Source organism: Rhamphochromis longiceps, linkage group LG10 (assembly GCF_057381845.1).
Source record: "Rhamphochromis longiceps isolate RC_006_pf linkage group LG10, R_longiceps_female_GT1.1, whole genome shotgun sequence".
Lineage (NCBI taxonomy): Eukaryota > Metazoa > Chordata > Actinopteri > Cichliformes > Cichlidae > Rhamphochromis > Rhamphochromis longiceps.
In genome coordinates, this window is record NC_140566.1 from 19,176,941 (window position 1) to 19,195,539 (window position 18,599).

The following is an 18,599-nucleotide window of genomic DNA, read 5'->3' on the forward strand; positions in this document are numbered from 1 at the left end:
GCAACAAGTGTAATATTCAGAAACCTAAAGTATGTATCAGCAGCAGAATGGAGCTAAAAATAAATGTTTGTTCCACTTCTATGAAGCTTTGAGTATTTTGGATTAGTAGCACTGCTGTGTTTGTTGCATCATATTGCTGTAATTGTTTATATGTTTTATATATTCTGAGCTAAGTTGATCTATAGTGTTACATCATATTCTATAAGGATGTTATGTGTTTGTAGACTTTCTGCCCAGTTTGACCCATTTAGCAGAAGTCAGCCTGTTTAAGGCTCTGATATCTATTCTGTATGACTTAAAGCAGTTATGACATGGTCTGATTTTCTCACCCAATAAAGGAATATTTCATATATCAGTCTACTCTTCATTCTATCAGACAGTTATCACAGCTCGCACATACATATACACACATATATACATATATATATATATATACATATACATATATATACACATATACATATATATATATACATATATATACACATATACATATACACATATACATATATATATATACATATACATATACATATACATATATATATATATATATATATATATATATATATATATATATATATATATATATATACATATATATATATATATATATATATATATGTCTGGCAGCACAAATGAACCAGCTGCTAGTTAACGAGAGACACCCGGAATGGCTAACTGAAGGCCGGACGGTCCTGATCCCCAAGGACCCCAAGAAGGGACCGGTCCCCTCCAACTACCGACCAATAACCTGCCTCAGTACTACATGGAAGCTCCTGTCAGGCATCATATCGGCTAAGATGAACAGGCACATGGGTCAATACATGAGCGGGACACAGAAAGGAATTGGCAAGAATACCAGAGGTGCAAAACACCAGCTACTGGTAGACAGAACAATCAGCCGAGACTGCAAGACCAGACTGACCAACCTGTGCACTGCCTGGATTGATTACAAGAAGGCCTATGACTCAATGCCCCACAGCTGGATACTGGAATGCCTAGAATTGTACAAGATCAATGGGACCCTAAGAGCCTTCATCAGGAACTCAATGGGGATGTGGCGTACAACACTAGAGGCCAACTCCAAGCCCATAGCACAAGTTACCATCAAGTGCGGGATCTACCAAGGAGATGCTCTGTCCCCACTGCTGTTCTGCATAGGCCTGAACCCCCTCAGTGAGATCATTAACAAGACTGGCTACGGATACCGACTACGGAACGGAGCAGTTGTCAGCCACCTCCTGTACATGGATGACATCAAGCTGTATGCCAAGAGTGAACGAGACATCGATTCACTGATCCACACTACCAGGCTATACAGCAATGACATTGGAATGTCGTTCGGGCTGGAGAAGTGTAGTCGGATGGTAACAAAGAGAGGGAAGGTAGTCAGAACTGAGGGGATTGAACTACCAGAAGGCAACATTGCAGACATAGAGGACAGTTACAAGTACCTGGGGATCCCGCAGGCAAATGGGAACCATGAAGAGGCCGCTAGAAAGGCTGCAACCACCAAGTACCTGCAGAGGGTCAGGCAAGTCCTGAGGAGTCAGCTGAATGGTAAGAACAAGATCCGGGCCATCAACACATACGCCCTGCCCGTGATCAGGTACCCTGCTGGGGTAATAGGCTGGCCAAAGGAGGAGATAGAAGCCACTGACATAAAGACAAGAAAGCTCCTGACCATGCATGGAGGGTTTCACCCCAAGTCCAGCACCCTGAGGCTGTACGCTAAGCGGAAGGAAGGGGGCCGGGGACTGGTGAGTGTCAGCACCACAGTCCAGGATGAGACAAGGAACATCCAAGAATACATTGGGAAGATGGCCCCAACTGACCGAGTGCTCAGTGAATACCTCAGGCAGCAGAAACCCAAGAAAGAGGAGGGAGACGAGGAACCATCATGGAAGGACAGGCCCCTGCACGGTATGTACCACCGGCAGATAGAGGAGGTGGCTGATATCCAGAAATCCTACCAGTGGCTGGACAAAGCTGGACTGAAAGACAGCACAGAGGCACTAATCATGGCAGCACAAGAACAAGCTCTGAGTACAAGATCCATAGAGGCTGGGGTCTATCACACCAGGCAAGACCCCAGGTGCAGGCTGTGTAAAGATGCCCCAGAGACAATCCAGCACATAACAGCAGGGTGCAAGATGCTAGCAGGCAAGGCATACATGGAACGCCATAACCAAGTGGCCGGCATAGTGTACAGGAACATCTGTGCCGAGTATAACCTAGAAGTCCCGAGGTCAAAATGGGAGATGCCCCCAAGGGTGGTGGAGAATGACCGAGCTAAGATCCTGTGGGACTTCCAGATACAGACGGACAAAATGGTGGTGGCTAACCAACCGGACATAGTGGTGGTAGACAAACAGAAGAAGACGGCCGTAGTGATCGATGTAGCGGTTCCGAATGACAGCAATATCAGGAAGAAGGAACACGAGAAGCTGGAGAAATACCAAGGGCTCAGAGAAGAGCTCGAGAGGATGTGGAGGGTGAAGGTAACGGTGGTCCCCGTGGTAATCGGAGCACTAGGTGCGGTGACTCCCAAGCTAGGCGAGTGGCTCCAGCAGATCCCGGGAATAACATCGGAGATCTCTGTCCAGAAGAGCGCAGTCCTGGGAACAGCTAAGATACTGCGCAGGACCCTCAAGCTCCCAGGCCTCTGGTAGAGGACCCGAGCTTGAAGGATAAACCGCCCGCAGGGGCGTGCTGGGTGTTTTTATTTATATATATATATATATATATATATATATATATATATATATATATATATATATATATATATATATATATATATATATATATATATATATATATATACACACACACACACACACACATATATGTATATTGTATTATATATATAATACACACTGTCAAAGATACTTGAGTGTCTTTGAGTGAAGATTTAAGGTGATAGGACATAAATAGCTGCAACTTGAATCTTTACTGAAGCTCAGTATTTGACACAGAGTTCACTCACATGTGCTGTACCAGTGTACCTGCACATGTAATGTGACAATAGAAGTGATTTGATTTGAGTTCAAACTCATTGCTGTAATAACTAATAATGATTAATATAATAACTATAATATTGGCCATATCATATTTACACTGACTCTAGTCTCATGAACAACATTAACTATTTGTTATTTACTAGCTAATCTTAAATGACTGTTCAGTACAGAAATGAAGCCCAATAATCATGTTTTACAGTCCTGTGGTCTCAGCCTCAGATTAGAGCTGGGCGATATATCGAGTTTTTAAAACATATCGATATATTTTTATACGAGATATAAGATGTGACAATATCCTTTATATCGATATAGTCTATGTTACGTTATAATTATAGTTGTGGAGCCGCAAGTTTGCCTCTCTTTCGTCCACTTTTGTCTCTACGCAACGTTACTCCGCCTCGCCTTCACTGAAGACAACTCCCCCTCCTCCCCCATCGCTTCACGTGCAGGCAGCGACAAGACGGACACGGCAAATCTCCGTTAACGAGTTACTGCGCATCGCCCCATGCGTGGGGCTGGACGGCGTCAACGTGCTAACGAGCTAAACATGCTAACGAGCTAACAGCGCTAACCCTAAAATCCTTTCATTCTCTCAAAAGTTGATAGCGCGCCTTATGTATGAATTCTGGTTGTGCTTGATGGCCGCGAACCGATTTTATGTGGTACACGGCGCTCAGCAATCTGTCAAAAATGTTTGAGTACGACTTTGGTAAGCTACGGAGCTGCACCGCTTAATAGATTGTCGGCGCATTACGGCTACCGAGGAGCTTCGCGGAGTGATACGTACTGTGCATCAACGTAATATTACCGTATTGTGTGTGTATAAGGACCATAAATGGCACCTGTAAGAGAGGTGGTTATGAAGCGGATTTCAAACTCCAGGCTATCAGTCACACAGTAAAACTTGGGAACAGAGCAGCTGTGAAATCTGTCTTTGTTATTACGCTCAGCGTCTTTTAGTTTACATTTTGACTGCACAATTGTGAGCTCTTTGTTTAGCACAAAAACAACCTTGTTTTCTTTTATTTATGGAGCATTATTATTTAATGAATTCTCATAATTTAATTTTGAGTAATTTTTCATGTACATCTGTGCTGTATGTTAATAAAAGTGCCTGTGTGACATCTGGGACACAGCTTTGACTAAGAACTCTCTTTTTGTTCTTACTTTATGGCTTAAAAAAAACAAAAAACAAAAAAAAAAAAAAAAAAAAAAAAAACCGAGATATATATCTTATATCGCCATCCAGCTAAAAAATATCGAGATATGAATTTTGGGTCATATCGCCCAGCCCTACCTCAGATACTTATTAAATCACACAAAGCTCATGTAGAAACAAACAAACGAACAAAATATGTTCTCCTTCATTTCTGTCAACCACATGTTTCCAGCTATCATGGTTGCTAGGCAACCTGGGCAGCGCGACGGAGGCTAGACTGTCCCATTTCACAAGCCTCACACTTCCGGCCTCAGCGGTCTTTGAGTACGCGGCCCTTGAAGACCGTTGAGGCTGCGTACTTTAAGGCTGCAGACCCTAAATTGGGATACAGCCCCTGAAATACACACACCAGGAATCAAGGGATGGGAAACAGGAGGGGAACACACCTGGAAGACATCACAGCTGACGAGGCAGGGGCAACGTAAACAGAACACACTGACATAAGACAGACCTTCAACGTAAAACAGGAAACACAGACTCAGAGACGCGGACTAAACACAGAGACCTACTACACTAAGGGGATACACAAGCAGGGAAACACCAAACAGAGGGAACACAACAATCATAATACAAAAACTATCAAAAGTAAAAGTACACAACCAAAAACACTGGGTCACCGACCCAGGACCATGACAAATTGGCTTTTACAGCATCCTGGCAGAATGAGTTACATGTGTTCTTGGTTTGTAATCAACTTGCCAGTTCTCACAATTTGATGTAATACAGGAGTCCTAAAGGAAACAATAAACTGTCTTTGATACTTAGACAACAAGTTACACAGAGGTGTTACATTACTTGCATTCATATCAAGTAGCTTTAATTATTTCATATTTGCAGGACTCTCAGGGCATCGTGTTCAGATCTTTTAATTGTTCCCAGAATAACATCCCAGTGTGCTGAAAGTGCTTTCAGTTATTGTGATCCTGTACTTTGGAACAACCTGCCTGCAGACATGAGATCAATTACATATGTTTTAATGCCATCTTCCTCCATGTAGAGTAAATGAGATTTGTGTTATATAAATAAAATTGTCATTGTTATTATCATTACTAAAGACATTGCCAGTGTAACGCGGTTAAAGGACCAGGGCGCCTGACTGCAGCTTCATAGACAATGAGCTATCAAAATTCATTTCGACTATGGAGCCTGAGTGTGTGAATAAAACACAGGAAGCCAAAGTAGAGCTCAAAATATATATATTATGTTTGTTATGAGAAATGTATAGACGGATGTACAAAATAATAACCAAAATATGCATATATATCACAAACAAAAATAATGTTGACAATACAAAACAGCTTATTAGGTTCCAAAAGGAGGTGGGATGAGGTGTAGTCCAGTATGAGATTTAGTTCAGTTCCATGGACCTGTGATAGGTCATGTGTCAACAGTTTAATTCAGTCCATAGGTTTACGATTCCTACCGCAACGTAGCGGTGGTAGGGTGGCTCGCCATCTCGTGCTGATCAGGGCTGATCGCGGGAGAAAAAAAAAAAAAAAAAAAAAAAAAAAAAAAAAACCTGACCTAAACAAGGTCAAAAACATAAATTATCATTCACCGAAGAAAATGAAACAGCATTCTACTGCTGTGACAAAATAAATACATAAATAACAAAGACAAGTAACTAATGCCATGTTTCATACAACAATCAATAAACCATCATCTCTTATAATGAATTTCATTCAAAATACTATTATGGAAAAACATTCTCATGGGTCCCATCAAAGTATATCAGCAATAAAGCTAATAAACATTATCCAAAGTTGATCAAATATATTTACAAAACTCATTTAACCACATTTAACCACTAATTTCTAATTTGTGTTGTACAGTTATTTCATTTTTAACCTTAATTTATATTTTATTCCTTCCTAGTTAAATATACCCTTTTTAATTTTTCATATTTATTTCCAATCTTATTCATAGCCTTTTCCTTTTTTGTTTTCTTTAGGTCACGAGCAGTTGTCCAAGCATTTCACTACATATCGTACTGTGCATGACTGTGTACGTGACAAATAAAATTTGAATTTGAGGTGTTGCGCAACAGATTCAATAATCTCAATGGAATTTAACTCAATGCAAAATCTTAAAGGCCGTTTTGGCATTTCATCAGAAAAGTAACAAAAAACATCCAAAGCAGACAAAACTGCAAAAATCAAATCACTCGCTCAACTCTAGATACGTTAAGTCAACATTCGGCCATAATGGAATAAACAAAAACCACAATATTCAATAAATAAAACTAGTAATTGCACTTACTGTCGCTAGCCTAGCATTAGCTTACCGGCGTTTTAGCATGTGCGATGGCGGCTCCGCATTTTCATTAATTGTGACAAAACAAAACAAACAAATAACTCACCGTTGAGTCGATTGTGAGGTGGTGTAAAGATGAATGAATCGGCCGGGTTATTGTACGCTGCCAACTGGTATGTAGTGTAAAATTTGTCGATATCGGACAAGTACGCCAACCACAGGGACAACAGCAGCCAGAGGAGCAGGAAACACGCAGTTGCTTGACCCGGAACTTATGCAGGTTCATTCCCGCCACAATAAAGGGATTGGCGGAAGTGGGGTCAGAAGTTTAGCAGTCTTGGGATCAGACTGCTAAAGTTACCAGACATTATTTTTAGTAAAAACACTAAAACTATTTTTTAAATGTTAAATTTTTTTTATTTATAGAGCACTTTATGAGAAAAGAACAAAATAAAATGTGATTTGGTCATTGTCTAACAGTCAGAGACTGATATTTTGGCATTAAAAATCACAGGATCTTGATTTTTAATGTATCATTAAATCTATATTTAATCACCAAATGTATATTTGACAATTCACTTAGTAAAAAACAACTGTCAAGTCATTTGTACCATATAAAAATTTGAGATAAGAATGGCTATATATATGTTTTTCTATAAAAACAGTGCTTTACATAACTCACTTTAGACTACAGTATTTCTAAACAAATATGGCCTTAATTAGCTTTGTTTAGCTTTTGCTTTTCTTCTTCTTCGGCAGCACAGAAATCTAACAAGAGCCACAATAGAATAGAGCAGAGCAGTGACCACAGACAGCAATATGAACAGTACATCTAAACAGTAGTAAGAGTACCAGGGCATCTTATAAGCCTCTGTACGCAGGTGACGAGCCCCTTTGTGGCGCATCACATATTCTACCCAGAAGACTGCCTTCTCCATGGGTGTTATTGGCTGATCTCTGTGCAAACGTGACATTCGTTGCATGTTCTGCCTGTAGCTCTCTTGATGGAGCAGTTGTTGAAGGACTTGCTCAAAACTGTGGCCATTAACATCAGACAGGTGGATGATCTTTCCAGCTCCTCTCTCCTGCAGTCGCAGAAGGTTGTCATACTGGTCGAAGAACAAGGGTATGCCAAGCACGGGGACCCCATAGTAAATGGCCTCCTGGACACCATTAGTTCCTCCATGAGCTACAAAGACTTTGGTCTGTGGATGACCCAGAAGATCTTTCTGTGGCATCCAGTCGACCATTAAAGTGTTGTTTCCCAGTGTAGAGGGACGGTTTCCTTTGTGCCTCCATATCACCTGGTTAGAAAACAAAAAAATAAAGACCATTAGTATGTAAGTACCCCTGAAACAGACAGTAATGATAAAAGCTTTTGTTTCTGGAAAGAACTTACTGACTTGTGAGTAGTCTTTGTGTGGTTTTCCTGTTTTATTTTTAAAGTATTGCTTTACATGTCATTTCCACTCCTTTGTTTGTCTGCCCTCTCTTCACAGTTCACCTGCTGGACTTGTCCTTAGTTGTTTTTTTAGACTTTGTGCTTATTTGGATTTACCCTTAAATGAACTCTCCTACTTACTTCATATACTCTTCAACTGCCATGTTTTTTCAGTTGTTCCTCCCTTTTTGTTATTAAAAATGTTTAAGTTCAACAAACCTTTGGTTCTTTCTCCCTACCTCTCAGTCTAAAGACTTTCTGTCTATCTTAAATTATAAAGATTTACACTACCTCTGGGTCAGACAGAAAGACAGCTGAAATTATATTGTTATATGATTATAATTGTTTCATTATTCTGCTTCAGTTAGGCAGTTATTTGTAACGCTATTAAGTACCTACAACTTTCAGATTATAAATTGTATTTACAATAATTTAGCTGATTGAAAATTAATGCAACACCTATAATGAACGTAACGTATCAGCTTTAAAATTGTAAATTATAGGGGCTCTCTCACCTTCTGAGGCATCTTGGCAAACACGCTGGCGATTTCATCTGCAATCTCTTTGGGCAAAGCATCAACTAAGGTTCCCAGAGTCATGATGATCACTCCATGCTGCCCAGCACTCTGAACAAACTCCTCCAGCTCTGCTGGCAGAGGCTGAGCTGGTTTGCACTGAAATCCTCCTATATAGACAACATTTGGCATAGTGGGGCGAGGGAACTCGAACACAAAATCTGACCTGAACAGCCAAATGTCTGCTTCCTGAAGAAGTGAGATGATGTCACATCCACCCTCAATATACTTATCACACATCTCATCATAGACTGGGCCCACCAAGAATTTCTGCTGGAACAGCGTAATGCCATGGAATAATATGTTTTTGATCCTCTGGATGAAATTCATTTTGTCTGTTAAGCCGGATCCTGGCACCGGGATGTAAGAGAGGGGTGAGGGAGCTAACACAAAGTGGCCTTCTCCACTGGTGATCCAGCGTACGTTGAGCACTAAGGGAAGCTTGAGATATTTGGCTAGAATGACCCCTGGGGCCATAGCTGGATCAGTTAGAACCAGATCATACTGGGAATCTCTTAATCTTTTGACCATAGTTTGATCATTCAAAATATGTTTGGCCATCTCAGATATCAGCACGTGAGCCTTATGAATCATAGAAAGGAAATCCTTGGTGAGTTTGAGGAAAGTCAGCAGTGAAGTCCCTTCTCTCTGTGCCTAAAAATAGTTAGAAAAAAACGTGTTATTCATAAATAAATCCATCCATCCATTTTCTGACACTTATTCAGGTCTGGGGCAGCGGTCTAAACAGAAATCCACTGACATCCCTCTCCCCAACCACCTTATCCAGCAGCAAAGAGATACAGGGTCCAGTCAAATGGTCATTTTCCATTATGGAGGTTCCTAAGTGAAGTCACACAAAGTATCTGCAGGGCAGCCATAGTAAGGGAGGGTGCTTCAGCACTTTTATTTATTATCTCCTTTACCATAAAACTCACTGAATTGAGGTAATATTGTTCCTCAGTTCTGATATTTATCACTCACCATTCATAAAACTATAAACACAACTGTGGTGCAGATCATGTAGATGTTTATTTACAGTGCGTTTTGCATATTATGCTATTCACACAAAGAATTTTCCACTCCTTCCTTCCCTCACTTGTGAACAAGATCCCAACATACTTTAACTTCTCCTCTTAGGCCAGCAACTTGTTCATGGAGTTAGCACATGCAACATTCCCTAACCTGAAGGTGCAGCGAAGCAACCCTCTCACCCACTGGGGAAAACTAGAAAGTGGAGGCACTGAGCAGGAAATACAAATCTTGGTGGGAATTCAAAGCTCTTGGGATCAGACTGCTAAAGCTTCCACCTTTGACCGCTGCCCGACTCACAATGCATCACACCGAAATAAATACATTAAATCCATAGTCACATACCCTCATATGCTCTTGAAGGTACACCTCGAAGAAGTTGTCTACATCTTCACCCAAATCAATTGTAATGGATGTGTAAATATCAGACTTCTCAGGGATAAATAAGGTGTTTGCGGCCCTGATCACAGTGAGGCTGTGACCCCTGGCATGAAGTTCTTCTAGAACGATCTTCATATTGATCCAGTGGCTGCCATCTACAGGGAAAACTAGGACGTTTCCTCCATTGCAATGTTGTGTTAATGAAATGAGGCAAACAGTGAGTATAACAAACAACCCCCACCCACGATGTGAAGCCATGGTTCCTATAATGTCAGAAGGAGACAGGGTCATATCAGTCAATGTACCACGTATAAGATATATATGACAAGTAAAGGTTAAAAAGTTTGACTAAATATATATACAGTACAATTCAAGATTATTTTATACATTTGTAAACAGTAGAAACTTTCAACAACTGTCAACAGGAGAAGGAAGATGTGTCTGAAATGAACTTACCCACAGTAAAAAGAGGCAACAGTAGTCCTGCTTGCCCAGGGACTTGCCCAGGGACTACCAATGCATCATTCCTTACATATGGGTTCAAACTCCAGTGTTATACAAGAGCAGTTCTTTCTCTGGTAAATTAGTTACCTGTGACACGTGACAAGTCACTTTTTTTAAATTTAATTTAGTGATATCAGAGAACTGATACTGTTTCACTGTGAGCACCTTTGTGACTGTTGCTGTTACATAAGTACAATGCTTATAGCAGACTAACGTGTCAAAAAAGACAAACTGACAAACTGATAATAAATACATAAGCTATCATGCTCTTATGGAATGTATTTAGTTTCCTCAGGGATTTGACCTAGAGGTTATTTGACCATATTTGAACATTAAATCTAGTTGAAAGGCCTGACATTCCTCTTACGATCCACTTAGAATCAGTCAAAGAAAGAATTTAGAACCTTTACTAAAACCTTGATGTTTCAAGCTACACTACTTTAAAAAGTATAATTAGGTATTGTCCAGTGGCGTAAATGACACAAGTAAAAGTACTTAATACATAAAAATGAGTTGTGTAACCATCAAGAATATTATTAGATTTTAATATGTATTTTATGTACACTGTATTTTCTTATTTTTATACGAATTAAGGCTTCTAAAAAAAGAAAGAGCAAATACCAAGAAGTAAAGGGGAAACAATCAAAGTTGCCTCCTATTGATCATTTGTCACAAGACCTTTTAAATATGTTAATATTTATAAGAAAATACATGCCCAGTAATCACTCTGAAGGACTATTTTATGTGTCTTACATGACTGTCCACGGAGCTGTGCCTGTAGATTGCAGTAAAGTTAGTAAACTTTGAAATCGTAGGGCGTCAGCTACAGGTCCTTAATGGCTGCTCATTACATCCAAAAAAGCAGGGGAAGCGCTTTAAAATTATACTTCATAATAGCTGCACCGATCATGGCTTTGTGTAAGCTAATCATTAGTGCCTCTACGATTTGCAGATAGATTTTCAAGACAGAGTGCAAACTTGTGAGTTAATTTTCATAATACCGTTTCACTTGGTGAACCCACTCTTGCTGCTTTGGTTTTACATGCCAGAGAAAAACAACCATCTCAATTTCCTCAGGAAGGAAAAAAATGCAGGTATTACTGATGTCTCTGCTGGGTCCTAACACCTGCGGCTTTCTAGTCCCTTTTGGATTTCATTCAGGACTTTTACAGAATAAAAATTATGCTTGGCAGGTGAACAGTGAGAGTGGTTTGTCGTATGTTTAGTTTAAAACAATGAAAGTTTAACAGACTCAGTGAGAAGATTTATTTTGGATTTTTTTTTTTAATTATCTTGAGATAATTGTTTGAGAGACATATGTGCTCATGAGGTTTAAAACATTAGCAAGCTGACTGATTGCAACAGAATTACTTTGAAATTCAAGGGAATTTAAGACATCCCTGGCACTGGTCCATATTAGCAGGCAAGATGACACACAGCATGAACATCTCTAAATGCTTCTTAAAAAAAACTATTTGTTTAATGTGTTTGCTCTTTATAGAAACACTATCACCAGTAATTTAAGGGCGGTTTTTGCCTGCCTCAAGTTGCAGTGTATAACAATTACTTTGTAAAATCCAGCTGCTACACTTCTACAGTAAAACTGTAACGTTTAAACAGAATGAAACCTACCAGAGCTTAACTTTAGTCCGGTTATCTGTATGGCACATTCGTGTCTGGCATTTGTAAGAAAGTAAATTCACTGACAATTACTGGAACTTATTGTGAGTTGCGGTGACTTTAAATCTGGATAGATTATCTGTTTAAACCTACTGCTTTAACCCTGTTAACCCTTTCTGCCTGAACGGGTATTATGGTTTATCAGCCACTAACACTGACACGTGATGACTCCTCCCATACTGCTTACTTCTTCTCTGTATTTTCTTCCTGGTTTTGTGTAAAACACATAAGGAGTGGTAGAGGTCTAGAGGTGCCACACCTGTACAGGGTTTGGTGTGCCGGTCTTTTTTCTTTCTTTTCTCACCAGCAACAGGAGATCATTTAGTTTCAGGGTTTTAAATGCCTTGTTTACCTTTTTTATGCATACACATTGACATACTTGCATTAATGATATACTCATTTTAAATTTCTCAAATAAAATGTTGGTTGCTTCAGTTCAAAGTGATCTAATTGTTTAAGATGTTACAGATACTAAGAATGACTGCAGTAAATGGGAAATTAAAGTTTCCAAAGAATTATAAACTAAAGAATAAGGACGATTTTGAGAAGTGCTATGATGTTAAAAAGGATCACCACTGAAACCCTAACTTTCATAGATAATATTGTTCAGGAGGTAGTGTATTTTCACAAATAACTGTAGCAGATACATTGTAGCATATTCTAAAAACAATTACCCTATTTTTTGGTTTTTTATTCAAATTTGAAATCTATTTCTTTGTATTTATTGATAAAATTTGTGACTTTATAGTGTTTTGGCTTACACGTTTGCCTAACAATCAAATGACTCATGTTTCCAGGATGAGACACAAATCCCCTTTTGGGTTGTACCAGGAAGAGCATCAACTGACATACCGCTCAGTACAGAATTTTCCTGTGTTTGAAAAGTACCTTTTTGTCCATCAACAACCTGTCTATAACAAGATAGATTGAATTTTCAGGTCACCCCTGTAGTCTGTGAATGTTCTTTCTGGCAGGCCCTCCCCAACATAACTCTCCTGATACGGAGCTGTTCATCTGTCCTGCTGTCCAGCTGCATTTCCTAGCTTTGGGCACAGGCCTGCCACTTCTCTTTGGATTTTTCCTGTTTCTTGCCCCAAGACTCAATGATGGGACCTCTTTTATTTTCATTTTAATAGAAAAAGCAATATTGGTTAAATTTCCTTTCTATTTGCGTAAATGCATCTTCTATACTTTGCAGTTGTCTCAAACAGCATTCTCTTATTTTGCACCTTATTTTGAAACTACAGAGCACACTATAGCTAAATGCTTTTTTCTCCATGGGAGAGTCCAGAGGTCTCATTAAGACTTCTGTAAGTGAAGAGTGCAATAAGTTGAATGTTTGTTAGGCTAACTCTGATTTGTTTTATTTGGTTTTATTAGTTTTGATGTTGAATAAAGATTTAATAAATTAATAAAAAATGTAAAAAACTTCCAGTAGAGTGTTTACATGAGTATAAGTCATTCAATATAATTTTAAAAGGCATTCCTGATCAAATATGATGGATAGCTATATATAGACCCTTATAAAGATTATTAGATTTTTTGTCAATGGTTTAAAATGTCAAGATTTTACTTAGCAGTTTTCTTAAAAAGTGGGTCCAATTGACTTTTCTTTGTATTTTTTATATGTATTTTTTGTAGCAAAATCAAAGTATCACGTTCTTAAGAAAATGTATTTTTATATGTATTTGTAACTTTGTAAACTACTGTTTTGCATTTTAGTGAAAATACAAGGTAATACAAGATTTTTTTTCTCATTTTAAAATGGGTCTCATTTAGCTTTGTTTACTTGTTTTTCTTTCTTACTTTTCTACAAAACAGAAATTTGAAAATAACAAAAGTAGAGAGGAGCAGAGCAGTGACTGCAGACAGCATTAGGAGCATTACATCTAAACACTAGTAAGAGTACCAGGGCATCTTATAACCCTCTGCACGCAAGTGATGAGCTCCTTTGTGATGCATCACAAATTCTACCCAGAAGACAGCCTGCTCCATGGCGAGGTGAGACTAGATGTCATCTCACTGACGTCCAGAAAGAGAGGGGGGAGAAAGGAGGACCAGGTATAAAAGTTTTGTGCAGAAGAGCTCATTTATTCATCTTTTAGTCTCCTGTGATATGAGCAGTACAGAAGAATCAACCTAGTTCAACGTTTTAGTAGAGATGCCAGAGCGATCAACTTGGTTATGTATTATTCAGCTTTTTCTCTGCTTATTTGTGCTGTGTTCATTATAAATCCAAGAGGATTTGGATTTCTTTTGTTTTTCTGCTGAATTACAACTTCCAAGATTTTAATGGTTTTCCTGTGGATAAGAACTTTAAGATTTGGATTTTCACTGCATACTTGAGGATTGAATTTCCAAGGCATGCTGTTTCCCTGTTGGACTTCAGGGGCATCTTCATTCTGGATGTGCCCAACCTCCTGTCTCTGCTCCAAGATCAGTATCACATATTAGCATTAGATCAGAGTAGGTTAATTAGGTAGGTATAATTAAAGTCACTTGAGTATATGATTATTTGATTTGGTTTCAGCTTTGCTCCTGCTAAATTGCATTAACCTACCCTGCATTCAGAACCTGTAAAATTGTAGACGTTTGTTTTTGGGGGGTTTTTCCTTTTGTGAAAGAGTAAAGGTAAAAACCACCATATTACTCTAACATCACTGAGAGCTCTTGTAGATTATTCTAGCCTTAAAAATGAACATATCCTTGGGGCCTACTTTTCCAGACCACTACATTGAAATCTAGTTAGTTATCAAGCACACAGATTTAAAGGAGAGCTGCTAATAACAGGTGTGCCTGAGTGGAGCGCTTAAGTAGTGGGCCCTGTGGACATGCGTTCAGAGAGAGCAGGATCAACATCCTGAGGGTTAAGAAGCAGTTAGAGCTGGCCAAGTCTCCTCCCCGGCTCCTTTTCAAGCAGAGAGCCTATCTCGGAGCTTCCTGTATTAGAAGTTACTGGTTGAAATTCCACAACAGTCAGTGATTTCTCAAAGTGTTCCCAGGCTTTTGTAATAACTTCCATGACAAAAATCATGCCCGTTTTTTGCCATCAAAGCCAAAAAAATATTTTTCCATGCAGTAGAAATTAGAGTTTAAACATCTGATGCATTTCTTCTCTCCTATTGTGAATAAAATATGGGTTTAAGGTTTACAAATCATTAGATTCCATTCTTATTTAAAAGCAACTTAATTTCTTTCCAAATTCAGTTTTAATGCACGCACACAATGTGTGTGAAATGTAGTTCTAGAGGGTTTTTTTTATTTTTATTGTCACTTTACTTAAGAAAAAAATACAGAGTCATAATTAGCATGTTTTGCAGTGAAACTACAACACTAGGGACAATATTTGGAATGTCCCAGCAAAATTAGCTTTGTTTAGTTTTTATCTTTCTTTGTCTTCGGCAGCACAGAAATCTGAAAACAGCCACAATAGAGAGAAGCAGCACAGTGATCACAGACAGCAATATGAACAGTACATCTAAACAGTAGTAAGAGTACCAGGGCATCTTATAAGCTTCTGTACGCAGGTGACGAGCCCCTTTGTGGCGCATCACATATTCTACCCAGAAGACTGCCTTCTCCATGGGTGTTATTGGCTGATCTCTGTGCAAACGTGACAGTCTTTGAATGTTCTGCCTGTAGCTCTCTTGGTGGATCACTTCCTTAAGACCTTGCTCAAAACTGTGGCCATTAACATCAGCCAGCTGAATAATCTTTCCAGCTCCTCTCTCCTGCAGTCGTAGAAGGTTGTCATACTGGTCGAAGAACAAGGGTATGCCGAGCACAGGGACCCCATAGTAAATGGTCTCCTGGACACCATTAGTTCCTCCATGAGCTACAAAGACTTTGGTCTGTGGATGACCCAGAAGATCTTTCTGTGGCATCCAGTCGACTATTAGTGTGTTGTTTCCCAGTGTAGAGGGTCGGTCTCCTTTATGCTTCCAGATCACCTGAACAGAAAAACAAAAAAAAAATACATTTCAGCTCACAATGTTGAGTAAGAGCACTTATCTTTCTACATGAAGAGGCAACTTGACAAGAAGAATCATTCTGTTACATAAGCATAGTGTTAACCTGTGCAATTAAGAGACAAAACAAAGCCTGCAGCATTTTTTACCTTCTGGGGCATCTCCACAAACACGCTGGCGATTTCATCTGTAATCTCTTTGGGCAAAGCATCGACATAAGTTCCCAGGCTCATGATGATGACTCCATGTTGCCCGGCACTCTGAACAAACTCCTCCAGCTCTGCTGGCAGAGGCCGAGCTGGTTTGCACTGAAATCCTGCTATATAGTCTATGTTTGGCATAGTGGGGCGAGGGAACTCGAACACAAAATCTGATCTGAACAACCAAATGTCTGCTTCCTGTAGTACTGAGATGACATCACATCCACCCTCAATATACTTATTACACATGTCATCATAGATTGGCAGAAAAATAAAGTTCTGCTGGAACAAGGTAAAGATATAGAAAAATATATTTTTGATCCTCTGAATAAAGCTCATTTGGTCTGTTAAACCAGATCCTAGCACCGGGATATACGAGAGTGGCGAAGGGGTCAACACAAAGTGGCCTTCCCCTCTAGGGATCCAGTGTACATAAAGTACTAATGGAAGTTTGAGATATTTGGCTAGAACAGCCCCTGATGGCATGGCAGGATCAGTTAGAAGCAGATCATACTGGGAAACTACTAATATTTTCACCATATTTTGATCATCAAGGATTTGATTTATGAACTCAGACCACAATGAATGGAATTGAAAAATCATAGAGAGGAATTTTTTTATACATTTGAAGGAATTCAGCAGTGAAGCTCGCTCTCTTTGCATCTAAAAATGGAAAGAGTGTTTAAAACATGTTTATCACACACAAATTACTTAATTTCCCCATCAAATGGAGCCAAAGATGTCACATACCCTGATGTATTCCTCTATGGACCCATCTAAAAAATGCTCAAGATCTTCATCCATTTCAATTGTAATGGATGTGTAAAGATCAGACTTTTCAGAGATGTACCAGCTAGTAGACGGCTGATCACAGTGAGGTTGTGTCCACTGGCATGAAGTTCTTCGAGAAGGATTTTCAGATTGACCCAGTGGCTGCCATCTACAGGAACCACAAGAATGTTTCCTCCATTGCAATGTGGTGTAAATGAAATCAGGAAAAGACTGAGGAAAATGGGCATCCCACAGGCACAAAATGATGGCATCGCTTCTGTAACAGACCAAAGCAAATAATGATCCCCTTACTCATAACAGACTTCTCTCTGCCTGACATTCAAGTACAGGTAGTCTTATATGTTCAAACATGGAATGATTTCATATACTTGTATGACAAACGACAGTATACATACTGCAGCAAGATTCCATTCAAATTTTTCCTTACCTATCGTCAGCAGTTTAACTAAAGGAATCCTTGCTCTCTACATAATGTAAATGAGTTACCTGATGTCTTTCTCCCCTCACCCCAAATGGAAAAAAAATGTATTTGTTGTAAGTCACTAATTTAAGAAGCACATTTCTGTAAAGCAGACAAGGATTTCAATTACCCAACAAAAGGTAATATAAAAGCTGATCATTTCTCAAACCAAGAATACCTTAAAAATACAAAGCTGCATAAAACAGCACACTGGACCACCGACACATATTCAGCGAACACAAGAATAGGCAGCCTAGAGTGCTGTGTTAGCTCTGTGGTTGAGCAGATGACCATATGTCGCATGGCCTGGACGGAGGCAGGGAGTGAGTGGATCAGTCAGACACATACATACATCTGGTCAGAAGTTTTAGAATGCCCCAATTTTGTCCCTGCGCCCCTTTTGCCTACTTAAAAACACTCCAAGGTATTGTCATGCTACCAATGATATGAGTTACATACAGCGCATTTAAATCTTAAATGGGCCAGACCACTATAGTATTGCTAGTAAAATTCCTACATAATCCATTTCCATACCATGAGGTCAGCATGTCTACGTGGTCTTTATACAAGTTATCCTTTTCTAGGATTATCATTCCTTTCCAGCAGAACAGTAACATACCTCCTTACCCCCATACATCCCAATTGCAAATTTCAGCTGCGGATCTTGACACTAGAGTTAAATCCAGCGCAGACTTTTCCCCTGAGTTGATATTAATGTTTGTTCCTTGTCCATCATTTGAACATCCAAATTCCTTCTCATCTATTTGTTCTTCCATTACCTCACCATTCCCATCAGTTCTTTCTCCTTCCTAGCGTGTGCTAAGAGCAATGAAATCCCCAAGTCATTTTTCACCATCTTGACATGTCATGCAGTTATAAGAGTAAGGACCCTTTTTAAAAAAAAAAAAAAAAAAGGATTATAGATCATTGTAATGCCTCCTTCTGTTAGCGTTATAAGAGGATTAAATAAAGTTGTTTTATTATTTTTATATACACAGTGCAGTGTGCTCAAGTTGGCGTTCCATGTTTGAGGGTCAGAAGCTTCATCCAGTGGTATGACTGGGCTGAAATATT

At 39.2% G+C, this 18,599-nt stretch overlaps 1 protein-coding gene, 1 long non-coding RNA gene and 1 pseudogene across 3 annotated transcripts; all 3 read right to left on the bottom strand.

Annotated features, from left to right (window-relative positions):
* Window positions 1-2,865: 2,865 nt before the first annotated feature.
* Window positions 2,866-6,746, bottom strand: LOC146660725 (uncharacterized). The gene is made up of 3 exons (XR_014913554.1): window positions 6,602-6,746; window positions 4,321-5,766; window positions 2,866-3,237 (listed from the first exon to the last, which is right to left on the bottom strand). It is a non-coding gene; the product is annotated as an uncharacterized LOC146660725 (long non-coding RNA).
* Window positions 6,747-7,132: 386 nt separating this feature from the next.
* LOC146660726 (UDP-glucuronosyltransferase 2A2-like) lies at window positions 7,133-10,212 on the bottom strand. The gene is made up of 3 exons (XM_085419618.1): window positions 9,886-10,212; window positions 8,452-9,165; window positions 7,133-7,799 (listed from the first exon to the last, which is right to left on the bottom strand). Exons 1-3 carry the CDS (start codon window positions 10,210-10,212, stop codon window positions 7,215-7,217), a joined length of 1,626 nt encoding a protein of 541 aa, XP_085275744.1. The 3' UTR covers window positions 7,133-7,214.
* Window positions 10,213-15,312: 5,100 nt separating this feature from the next.
* Window positions 15,313-18,179, bottom strand: LOC146660727 (UDP-glucuronosyltransferase 2C1-like; annotated as a pseudogene). Its single transcript, XR_014913457.1, has 3 exons — window positions 17,024-18,179; window positions 16,223-16,936; window positions 15,313-16,055 (listed from the first exon to the last, which is right to left on the bottom strand). The product of XR_014913457.1 is annotated as a UDP-glucuronosyltransferase 2C1-like (transcript).
* Between the last annotated feature and the right edge of the window lie 420 nt (window positions 18,180-18,599).

What these genes read in the sequence shown, in the direction of transcription:
- LOC146660726 (XM_085419618.1), bottom strand. Translation starts at nt 10,212, where the DNA reads ATGACCCTGTCTCCTTCTGACATTATAGGAACCATGGCTTCACATCGT. An exon ending in ACCTTCAAGAGCATATGAGG is followed by an intron (nt 9,166 to 9,885) that starts GTATGTGACTAT and finishes AACTATTTTTAG; the next exon opens with GCACAGAGAGAAGGGACTTC. An exon ending in TTGCCAAGATGCCTCAGAAG is followed by an intron (nt 7,800 to 8,451) that starts GTGAGAGAGCCC and finishes TTTTCTAACCAG; the next exon opens with GTGATATGGAGGCACAAAGG.